The 12,113-nt window shown below is 49.3% G+C and overlaps 1 protein-coding gene across 3 annotated transcripts in view; it reads left to right on the top strand.

Annotated features, from left to right (window-relative positions):
- The window catches only part of LOC138675042 (potassium voltage-gated channel subfamily KQT member 1-like), a 57,733-nt gene that overhangs the window by 32,181 nt on the left and 13,439 nt on the right, over positions 1-12,113 (top strand). For all 3 annotated transcript variants that reach the window (XR_011320637.1, XM_069762998.1, XM_069762999.1), the window contains 5 exons: positions 6,692-6,782; positions 9,348-9,474; positions 9,865-9,943; positions 11,690-11,786; positions 11,934-12,074. Coding sequence is in view for 2 of the 3 variants with exons in the window: in XM_069762998.1 (XP_069619099.1) it covers positions 6,692-6,782; positions 9,348-9,474; positions 9,865-9,943; positions 11,690-11,786; positions 11,934-12,074 (535 nt within the window). In the remaining variant the exon portion in view is untranslated. The remainder of the gene's footprint in view (positions 1-6,691; positions 6,783-9,347; positions 9,475-9,864; positions 9,944-11,689; positions 11,787-11,933; positions 12,075-12,113) is intronic.

The raw sequence follows: 12,113 nt of genomic DNA, 5'->3' as shown, positions 1-12,113 counted from the left end.
CCTGTACCCATATACTCTACCTGTGCCCCTCTAAAGTACTCCTGTACCCATATACTCTACCTGTGCCCCTCTAATGTTCTCCTGTACCCATACACCCTACCTGTGCCCGTCTAATGTACTCCTGTACCCATGTACCCTACCTGTGCCCTCTAATGTTCTCCTGTACCCATATACCCTATCTGTGCCCCTGTAATGTACTTGTGTACCTATATACTCTACCTGTGCCCCTCTATTGTACTCCTGTACCCATATACCCTACCTGTGCTCCCTCTAATGTTCTCCTGTACCCATATACCCTACCTGTGCTCCCTCTAATGTTCTCCTGTACCCATATACCCTACATGTGCCCCTCTAATGTTCTCCTGTACTCATATACCCTACCTGTGCCCCTCTATTGTACTCCTGTACCCATATACCCTACCTGTGCTCCCTCTAATGTTCTCCTGTACCCATATACCCTATATGTGCCCCTCTAATGTTCTCCTGTACCCATATACCCTACCTGTGCCCCTCTAATATTCTCCTGTACCCATATACCCTATCTGTGCCCCTCTAATGTTCTCCTGTACCCATATACCCTATATGTGCCCCTCTAATGTTCTCCTGTACCCATATACCCTACCTGTGCCCCTCTAATGTACTCCTGTACCAATATACCCTACCTGTGCCCCTCTGTTCTCCTGTACCCATGTACCCTATATGTGCCCCTCTAATGTTCTCCTGTACCCATATACCCTACCTGTGCCCCTCTAATATTCTCCTGTACCCATATACCCTACCTGTGCCCCTCTAATGTTCTCCTGTACTCATATACCCTACCTGTGCCCCTCTAATATTCTCCTGTACCCATATACCCTACCTGTGCCCTTCTAATGTTCTCCTGTACCCATATACCCTACCTGTGCCCTTCTAATGTACTCTTGTACCCATATACCCTACCTGTGCCCCTCTAATGTTCTCCTGTACCTATATACCCTACCTGTGCCCCCCTAATATTCTCCTGTACCCATATACCCTATCTGTGCCCCTCTAATGTTCTCCTGTACCCATATACCTTATCGGTGCCCCTCTAATGTTCTCCTGTACCCATATACCCTATCGGTGCCCCTCTAATGTACTCCTGTACCCATATACCCTACCTGTGCCCCTCTAATGTACTCCTGTACCCATATACCCTATCTGTGCCCCTCTAATGTACTCCTGTACCATATACCCTCTCTGTGCCCCTCTAATGTACTCCTGTACCCATATACCCTATCTGTGCCCCTGTAATGTACTCCTGTACCTATATACCCTATGTGTGCCCCTCTAATGTTCTCCTGTACCCATATACCCTATCTGTGCCCCTCTAATGTACTCCTGTAGCCATATACCTTATATGTGCCCCTCTAATGTACTCCTGTACCATATACCCTCTCTGTGCCCCTCTAATGTACTCCTGTACCCATATACCCTATCTGTGCCCCTGTAATGTTCTCCTGTACCTATATACCCTATGTGTGCCCCTCTAATGTTCTCCTGTACCCATATACCCTATCTGTGCCCCTCTAATGTACTCCTGTACCCATATACCCTATCTGTGCCCCTCTAATGTTCTCCTGTACCCATATACCCTATCTGTGCCCCTCTAATGTACTCCTGTACCCATATACCTTATATGTACCCCTCTAATGTAGTCCTGTACCCATATACCCTATCTGTGCCCTTCTAATGTACTCCTGTACCCATATACCCTATCTGTGCCCCTCTAATGTTCTCCTGTACCCATATACCCTATCTGTGCCCCTCTAATGTACTCCTGTACCCATATACCCTATCTGTGCCCCTCTAATGTTCTCCTGTACCCATATACCCTATCTGTGCCCCTCTAATGTACTCCTGTACCCATATACCCTATCTGTGCCCCTCTAATGTTCTCCTGTACCCATATACCCTATCTGTGCCCCTCTAATGTACTCCTGTACCCATATACCCTATCTCTGCTCCTCTAATGTTCTCCTGTACCCATATACCCTACCTGTGCCCCTCTAATGTACTCCTGTACCATATACCATACCTGTGCCCCTCAAATGTACTCCTGTACCCATATACCCTACCTGTGCCCCTCTAATGTTCTCCTGTACCCATATACCCTACCTGTGCCCCTCTAATGTTCTCCTGTACCCATATACCCTACCTGTGCTCCCTCTAATGTTCTCCTGTACCCATATACCCTATATGTGCCCCTCTAATGTTCTCCTGTACCCATATACCCTACCTGTGCCCCTCTAATGTTCTCCTGTACCCATATACCCTATGTGTGCCCCTCTAATGTTCTCCTGTACCCATATACCCTATCTGTGCCCCTCTAATGTACTCCTGTACCCATATACCCTATCTGTGCCCCTCTAATGTTCTCCTGTACCCATATACCCTATCTGTGCCCCTCTAATGTACTCCTGTACCCATATACCTTATATGTACCCCTCTAATGTAGTCCTGTACCCATATACCCTATCTGTGCCCTTCTAATGTACTCCTGTACCCATATACCCTATCTGTGCCCCTCTAATGTTCTCCTGTACCCATATACCCTATCTGTGCCCCTCTAATGTACTCCTGTACCCATATACCCTATCTGTGCCCCTCTAATGTTCTCCTGTACCCATATACCCTATCTGTGCCCCTCTAATGTACTCCTGTACCCATATACCCTATCTGTGCCCCTCTAATGTTCTCCTGTACCCATATACCCTATCTGTGCCCCTCTAATGTACTCCTGTACCCATATACCCTATCTCTGCTCCTCTAATGTTCTCCTGTACCCATATACCCTACCTGTGCCCCTCTAATGTACTCCTGTACCATATACCATACCTGTGCCCCTCAAATGTACTCCTGTACCCATATACCCTACCTGTGCCCCTCTAATGTTCTCCTGTACCCATATACCCTACCTGTGCCCCTCTAATGTTCTCCTGTACCCATATACCCTACCTGTGCTCCCTCTAATGTTCTCCTGTACCCATATACCCTATATGTGCCCCTCTAATGTTCTCCTGTACCCATATACCCTACCTGTGCCCCTCTAATGTTCTCCTGTACCCATATACCCTACCTGTGCCCCTCTAATGTTCTCCTGTACCCATATACCCTACCTGTGCCCCTCTAATGTTCTCCTGTACCCATATACCCTATCTGTGCCCCCCTAATATTCTCCTGTACCCATATACCCTATCTGTGCCCCTCTAATGTTCTCCTGTACCCATATACCCTATCGGTGCCCCTCTAATGTTCTCCTGTACCCATATACCCTACCTGTGCCCCTCTAATGTTCTCCTGTACTCATATACCCTATATGTGCCCCTCTAATGTACTCCTGTACCCATATACCCTACCTGTGCCCCTCTAATGTACTCCTGTACCCATATACCCTATCTGTGCCCTCTAATGTTCTCCTGTATCCATATACCCTACCTGTGCCCCTCTAATGTACTCGTGTACCCATATACCCTATCTGTGCCCCTCTAATGTACTCCTGTACCCATATACCCTACCTGTGCCCCTCTAATGTTCTCCTGTACCCATATACCCTACCTGTGCCCCTCTAATGTTCTCCTGTACCCATATACCCTATATGTGCCCCTCTAATGTTGTCCTGCACCCATATACCCTATATGTGCCCCTCTAATGTTCTCCTGTACCCATATACCCTACCTGTGCCCTCTAATGTTCTCCTGTACCCATATACCCTACCTGTGCCCCCCTAATGCTCTACTGTACCCATATACCCTATCTGTGCCCCCCTAATATTCTCCTGTACCCATATACCCTACCTGTGCCCCCCTAATGCTCTACTGTACCCATATACCCTATCTGTGCCCCCCTAATATTCTCCTGTACCCATATACCCTATCTGTGCCCCCCTAATGTTCTACTGTACCCATATACCCTATCGGTGCCCCTCTAATGTTCTCCTGTACCCATATACCCTATCTGTGCCCGCCTAATATTCTCCTGTACCCATATACCCTATCTGTGCCCCCCTAATGTACTCCTGTACCCATATACCCTACCTGTGCCCCTCTAATATTCTCCTGTACCCATATACCCTATCTGTGCCCCCCTAATGTACTCCTGTACCCATATACCCTACCTGTGCCCCTCTAATATACTCCTGTACCCATATACCCTATCTGTGCCCCCCTAATGTACTCCTGTACCCATATACCCTATCTGCGCCCCTGTCACTTGGTGCCCGGAGTGTAGTGTTGGCCCTTGCGCCCCTCTTTGCCCTGGTGCCCGCCGCCATGTTGTGTCATGCTGCTGTTTCCAGTGTCCCCAGTTCTCCTCTCATTAATTTATGTGTCCGGATTCCCGCTCTCCATTCACCAGCTGCACGCAGCGCCCTCGGGGGCTCATTACGCAGCTCAGCGTTGCGGGGGTTAACTACTCCAGCCGTTAGTCATCTGCCAATCAATAATTCAGTTTATTTTAATTACCGTACTTCTCTTCTGACCAGTGGAGACTCCCTGATAATAGGAGTTCACCACACGGGGGTCTCGCCAGGGAGGACACGCGCCCCCCAGAGATGATTACTCAGCAGTTTCCCGATATTCAGTGTCTTCCAGGGACAGTGGTAATATAAACCAGCCATAGTAGGCCTCAGGTGAAGCTGTTACCCATAGCAACCAATCAGATTGCAGCTTTCATTTCTCCAAAGCAATTTTGAAAATAAAAGAAGAGATATGATTGGTTGCTAGGGGCAACTGCCTCTCTGTGTATGGTGGTTATCATAGACAGTATCAAACAGGATAGGATTAGATACACGGCTCAGCAGTCAGTATCACACAGGATAGGATTAGATACACGGCTCAGCAGACAGTATCACACAGGAGAGGATTAGATGCACGGCTCAGCAGACAGTATCACACAGGAGGATTAGATACACGGCTCAGCAGACAGTATCACACAGGATAGGATTAGATACACAGCTCAGCAGTCAGTATCACACAGGAGAGGATTAGATACACGGCTCAGCAGACAGTATCACACAGGATAGGATTAGATACACGGCTCAGCAGTCAGTATCACACAGGAGAGGATTAGATACACGGCTCAGCAGACAGTATCACACAGGAGAGGATTAGATACACAGCTCAGCAGTCAGTATCACACAGGAGAGGATTAGATACACGGCTCAGCAGACAGTATCACACAGGATAGGATTAGATACACGGCTCAGCAGTCAGTATCACACAGGAGAGGATTAGATACACGGCTCAGCAGACAGTATCACACAGGAGAGGATTAGATACACAGCTCAGCAGACAGTATCACACAGGATAGGATTAAATACACAGCTCAGCAGACAGTATCACACAGGAGAGGAGTAGATACACGGCTCAGCAGACAGTATCACACAAGAGAGGATTAGATACACGGCTCAGCAGTCAGTATCACACAGGAGAGGATTAGATACACGGCTCAGCAGTCAGTATCACACAGGAGAGGATTAGATACACGGCTCAGCAGTCAGTATCACAGGAGAGGATTAGATACACAGCTCAGCAGTCAGTATCACACAGGAGAGGATTAGCTACACAGCTCAGCAGACAGTATCACACAGGATAAGATTAGATACACAGCTCAGCAGACAGTATCACACAGGAGAGGAGTAGATACACGGCTCAGCAGACAGTATCACACAGGAGAGGATTAGATACACGGCTCAGCAGACAGTATCACACAGGAGAGGATTAGATACACGGCTCAGCAGACAGTATCACACAGGATAGGATTAGATACACAGCTCAGCAGACAGTATCACACAGGAGAGGATTAGATACACGGCTCAGCAGTCAGTATCACACAGGATAGGATTAGATACACAGCTCAGCAGACAGTATCACACAGGAGAGGATTAGATACACAGCTCAGCAGACAGTATCACACAGGAGAGGATTAGATACACGGCTCAGCAGTCAGTATCACAGGAGAGGATTAGATACACGGCTCAGCAGACAGTATCACACAGGATAGGATTAGATACACGGCTCAGCAGTCAGTATCACACAGGAGAGGATTAGATACACAGCTCAGCAGTCAGTATCACACAGGAGAGGATTAGATACACAGCTCAGCAGACAGTATCACACAGGAGAGGATTAGATACACGGCTCAGCAGTCAGTATCACACAGGAGAGGATTAGATACACGGCTCAGCAAACAGTATCACACAGGATAGGATTAGATACACGGTTCAGCAGTCAGTATCACACAGGATAGGATTAGATACACGGCTCAGCAGACAGTATCACACAGGAGAGGATTAGATACACAGCTCAGCAGACAGTATCACACAGGAGAGGATTAGATACACGGCTCAGCAGTCAGTATCACACAGGAGAGGATTAGATACACGTCTCAGCAGTCAGTATCACACAGGAGAGGATTAGATACACGTCTCAGCAGTCAGTATCACACAGGAGAGGATTAGATACACGTCTCAGCAGACAGTATCACACAGTATCATCGGGGTGGGCGATGCTGTTCGATATTTCGATGCCGCTGATCCTCTGTAGAGATGATTGACAGTGCGCTGTGTATGATGGGAGTTGTAGTGCACGACACCCATCATTCTTGGGTTCCGCCGTCTCTTTCCGCCCCCGACACATAATAACCGTGGTCCGTTGTCGCTTGTGTCGCGCAGGTTCCTCCTCGTCCTCATCTGTCTGATCTTCAGCGTCCTGTCCACCATTGAACATTACTCTGAATTTGCCACTGGGACTCTATTCTGGATGGTGAGTAGCGAGAAGCACTACAACTCCCAGGCTGCCCGTGAATTCCCGTTTGCATAGAGAATGGGGCTGACGGAAAACCTCTTTTTGATTTTTTGCTTTGTGGTGTTCTCCGTACGTGATGAATGATTTTATATTTTCACAGATCGCTCTTCTACGGACGCAGCAATGGCGAATGTGTTTTATTTATTTTTTCACAGCGTCATTTAGTTTGTAGAGTGCGCTGATACAAAGGTTTATATATTAGTCTTTTCTTTTTCTTTCTTTTTTTTCGGTCCTTTTGTGCCTCTATCTGACCCTTGTTCTGTGCATTGCACGACCTTAGTGCCGCAGTGTAGAAAGAGAAATAATCGCCTGCTGTGAGGCTGAGCCACAGGCTGGAGCTCCCCGGGTACCGACTTGGCAGCCGTGGGGGTCATTCCAAAGTTATCAACACCTTGAGATTGCGCTGCCGAGATCCGGATAGATTCTCAAAACTACGCAACACCCAAGTCATGTCCTTATATGCCCCCATTAGAGATCAACAGTGACATTTAAGGGGCTACACAGCAGCGATCAGATATTGTTACCAGCAGGTGTCGGTGATCAGAGCTGCTCTGATCTCTGCTGTTACAGGCAGGTGTCGGTGATCAGAGCTGCTCTGATCTCTGCTGTTACAGGCAGGTGTTGGTGATCGAAGCTGCTCTGATCTCGGCTGTTACAGGCAGGTGTTGTTGATCGGAGCTGCTCTGATCTCACCTGTTACATGTAGGTGTTAGTGATCGGAGCTGCTCTTATCTCTGCTGTTACAGGCAGGTGTTGGTGATCGGAGCTGCTCTGATCTCTGCTCTCACAGGCAGGTGTTGGTGATCAGAGCTGCTCTGATCTCGGCTGTTACAGGCAGGTGTCGGCAGTCGGAGCTGCTCTGATCGCGGCTCTTACAGGCAGGTGTCAGTGATCCGAGCTGCTCTGATCTCTGCTGTTACAGGCAGGTGTTGGTGATCAGAGTTGCTCTGATCTCTGCTGTTACAGGCAGGTGTTGGTGATCCTAGCTGCTCTGATCCTTGCTGTTACAAGCAGGTGTCAGTGAGCGGAGCTCCTCTGATCTCTCCTGTTACAGGAAGGTGTTGGTGATCTTAGTTGCTCTGATCTCTGCTGTTACAAGCAGGTGTTGGTGATCGGAGCTGCTCTGATCTCTGCTGTTAGAGGCAGGTGTCGGTGATCTAAGTTGCTCTGATTTCGGCTGTTGCAGGCAGGTGTCGGTGATCGGAGTTGCTCTGATCTCGGCTGTTACAGGTGCGTGTTGGTGATCGGAGCTGCTCTGATCTCTGCTGTTACACGCAGGTGTCGGTGGTTGGAACTGCTCTGATCTTGGCTGTTACAGGCAGGTGTCGGTGATTGGAGCTGCTCTGATCTCTGCTGTTACAGCCAGGTTTTGGTGATCGGAGTTGCTCTGATCTCGGATGTTACAGGCAGGTATCAGTGGTCGGAGCAGCTCTGATCTCTGCTGTTACAGGCAGGTATCGGTGACCGGAGCTGCTCTGATCTCTGCTGTTACACGCAGGTGTCGGTGGTTGGAGCTGCTCTGATCTTGGCTGTTACAGGAAGGTGTCGGTGATTGGAGCTGCTCTGATCTCTGCTGTTACAGGCAGGTGTCGGTGGTCGGAGGAGCTCTGATCTCTGCTGTTACAGGCAGGTGTTGGTGATCGGAGTTGTTCTGATCTCTGCTGTTACAGGCAGGTGTCGGTGGTCGGAGGAGCTCTGATCTCTGCTGTTACAGGCAGGTATCGGTGGTCAGAGGAGCTCTGATCTCTGCTGTTACAGGCAGGTGTCGGTGGTCGGAGGAGCTCTGATCTCTACTGTTACAGGCAGGTGTCGGTGTTCGGAGGAGCTCTGATCTCTGCTATTACAGGCAGGTGTCGGTGGTCGGAGGAGCTCTGATCTCTGCTGTTACAGGCAGGTGTCGGTGGTTGGAATTGCTCTGATCTCTGCTGTTACAGGCAGGTGTCGTGATCGGAGCTGCTCTGATCTCGGCTGTTACAGGCAGGTGTCGTGATCGGAGCTGCTCTGATCTCGGCTGTTACAGGCAGGTGTTGGTGGTCGGAGCTGCTCTGATCTCTACTGTTACAGGCAGGTGTCAGTGGTCGGAGGAGCTCTGATCTCTGCTGTTACAGGCAGGTGTCGGTGGTCGGAGGAGGTCTGATCTTTGCTGTTACAGGCAGGTGTCGGTGGTCGGAGGAGCTCTGATCTCTGCTGTTACAGGCAGGTGTCGGTGGTCGGAGGAGCTCTGATCTTTGCTGTTACAGGCAGGTGTCGGTGGTCGGAGGAGCTCTGATCTCTGCTGTTACAGGCAGGTGTCGGTGGTCGGAGCTGCTCTGATCTCTGCTGTTACAGGCAGGTGTCGGTGGTCAGAGCTGCTCTGATCTCGGCTGTTACAGGCGTGCAGCGCAGCTCCTGAGCCCGTCCCATATACGAACATGAGATATTGGGAAGGGGTTAATGTCCGCCATGCTAATAAAGGTTGTCAGCCCCAGAGCTTGTATTGGCACAGCGCCCCTGATGGTCTCTTTAACCATTTGTGTCGTGCAGGAGATCGTCCTGGTGGTCTTCTTCGGTGCCGAGTACCTGGTGCGGCTGTGGTCGGCCGGCTGTCGCAGTAAATACGTCGGCTTCAAGGGGCGGATACGTTTTGCCCGGAAGCCCATCTCTATAATTGGTGAGCGGCCATGTTGGATATACCGTCTGGTATAGGGTCACACGAGTCGCCCATCAGGCAGATGAATTGGGAAGGAGACAGATGGCGCTGATGGATCCGCTGAGTGCGTTGGTTTTGGTGACACTCTGCTGTCTGAGGTCTCCCAGGGGTGTAGAGGCAGCAGCAACAGCGGGGTCCCGGGGCCACGGACGGCAGATTAGCTCCTCAGCCACGTAAGACCCCACTGTTATATGTGCCCCTCATAGTATAAAGCGAGGGAAGGTGCCAGGAGTCAAGGGAGCCAACACCAAGGTCCCCAATCCTGAGGCTTCTCCCCCCCTCCCCAATATCACCCGACCTCCAGCTCCATTTACCAAAATGTGAGACCACAAATCGCCTCTTCTCCTCCAGATCTCATCGTGGTCATCGCCTCCATCATTGTCCTCAGCGTGGGCTCCAACGGCCAGGTCTTCGCCACGTCTGCCATTAGGTTGGTGAGTTTATTGGGCTCCAGGAGTCACACACAGCAGAATAGTGAGTGCAGCTCTGGGGTATAATACAGGATGTAACTCAGGATCAGTAATGTAATGTATTTACACAGTGACTGCACCAGCAGAATAGTGAGTGCAGCTCTGGGGTATAATACAGAATGTAACTCAGGATCAGTAATGCATGTACACAGTGACTGCACCAGCAGAATAGTGAGTGCAGCTCTGGGGTATAATACAGGAGGTAACTCAGGATCAGTAATGTAATGTATGTACACAGTGACTGCACCAGCAGAATAGTGAGTGCAGCTCTGGGGAATAATACAGGATGTAACTCAGGATCAGTAATGTAATGTATGTACACAGTGACTGCACCAGCAGAATAGTGAGTGCAGCTCTGGGGTATAATACAGGATGTAACTCAGGATCAGTAATGCATGTACACAGTGACTGCACCAGCAGAATAGTGAGTGCAGCTCTGGGGTATAATACAGGATGTAACTCAGGATCAGTAATGCATGTACACAGTGACTGCACCAGCAGAATAGTGAGTGCAGCTCTGGGGTATAATACAGGATGTAACTCAGGATCAGTAATGTAATGTATGTACACAGTGACTGCACCAGCAGAATAGTGAGTGCAGCTCTGGGGTATCATACAGGATGTAACTCAGGATCAGTAATGTATGTACACAGTGTCTGCACCAGCAGAATAGTGAGTGCAGCTCTGGGGTATAATACAGGAGGTAACTCAGGATCAGTAATGTAATGTATGTACACAGTGACTGCACCAGCAGAATAGTGAGCGCAGCTCTGGGGTATAATACAGGAGGTAACTCAGGATCAGTAATGTAATGTATGTACACAGTGACTGCACCAGCAGAATAGTGAGTGCAGCTCTGGGGTATAATACAGGATGTAACTCAGGATCAGTAATGTAATGTATGTACACAGTGTCTGCACCAGCAGAATAGTGAGTGCAGCTCTGGGGTATAATACAGGAGGTAACTCAGGATCAGTAATGTAATGTATGTACACAGTGACTGCACCAGCAGAATAGTGAGTGCGGCTCTGGGGTATAATACAGGATGTAACTCAGGATCAGTAATGTAATGTATGTACACAGTGTCTGCACCAGCAGAATAGTGAGTGCAGCTCTGGGGTATAATACAGGAGGTAACTCAGGATCAGTAATGTAATGTATGTACACAGTGACTGCACCAGCAGAATAGTGAGTGCGGCTCTGGGGTATAATACAAGATGTAACTCAGGATCAGTAATGTAATGTATGTACACAGTGTCTGCACCAGCAGAATAGTGAGTGCGGCTCTGGGGTATAATACAGGAGGTAACTCAGGATCAGTAATGTAATGTATGTACACAGTGACTGCACCAGCAGAATAGTGAGTGCAGCTCTGGGGTATAATACAGGATGTAACTCAGGATCAGTAATGTAATGTATGTACACAGTGACTGCACCAGCAGAATAGTGAGTGCGGCTCTGGGGTATAATACAAGATGTAACTCAGGATCAGTAATGTAATGTATGTACACAGTGTCTGCACCAGCAGAATAGTGAGTGCAGCTCTGGAGTATAATACAGGAGGTAACTCAGGATCAGTAATGTAATGTATGTACACAGTGACTGCACCAGCAGAATAGCGAGTGCAGCTCTGGGGTAGAACACAAGTGGTCTCTTTGGATTCTGTGTTTTCCTGACGGTTTTCTCCCTCTTTCTTCCGTCTTTAGAGGGATCCGGTTCCTGCAGATCCTCCGCATGCTACATGTAGATCGACAGGGGGGAACGTGGAGACTTCTAGGGTCTGTCGTGTTCATCCACCGCCAGGTGAGGACATATCCCAGCTGATGCCGTCCTCCGTTTCGGCCCCTATTTTCACCCTCGGGGCAGTGGCCGCCCTGTAATAATGAGCATTTCTCGGTCTTCCGCTGCGATCTCACTCTGTCCCCTCTTCTTGCTCTCCGGCCGCCCCAGGAGTTGATCACCACACTCTACATCGGGTTCTTGGGACTGATCTTCTCCTCGTACTTCGTCTACCTGGCCGAGAAAGACGCTGTAGATGAGGAAGGGAGGACCGGATTCTCCAGCTACGCCGACGCCCTCTGGTGGGGAGTGGTGAGTATGACCCCGTCTGCTGATAGTCTACACATCTTC

This window comes from Ranitomeya imitator, chromosome 4, assembly GCF_032444005.1.
Source record: "Ranitomeya imitator isolate aRanImi1 chromosome 4, aRanImi1.pri, whole genome shotgun sequence".
NCBI lineage: Eukaryota > Metazoa > Chordata > Amphibia > Anura > Dendrobatidae > Ranitomeya > Ranitomeya imitator.
Note: the sequence above shows the minus strand (reverse complement) of the source record. Positions and strands in the feature narration are given on the sequence as shown.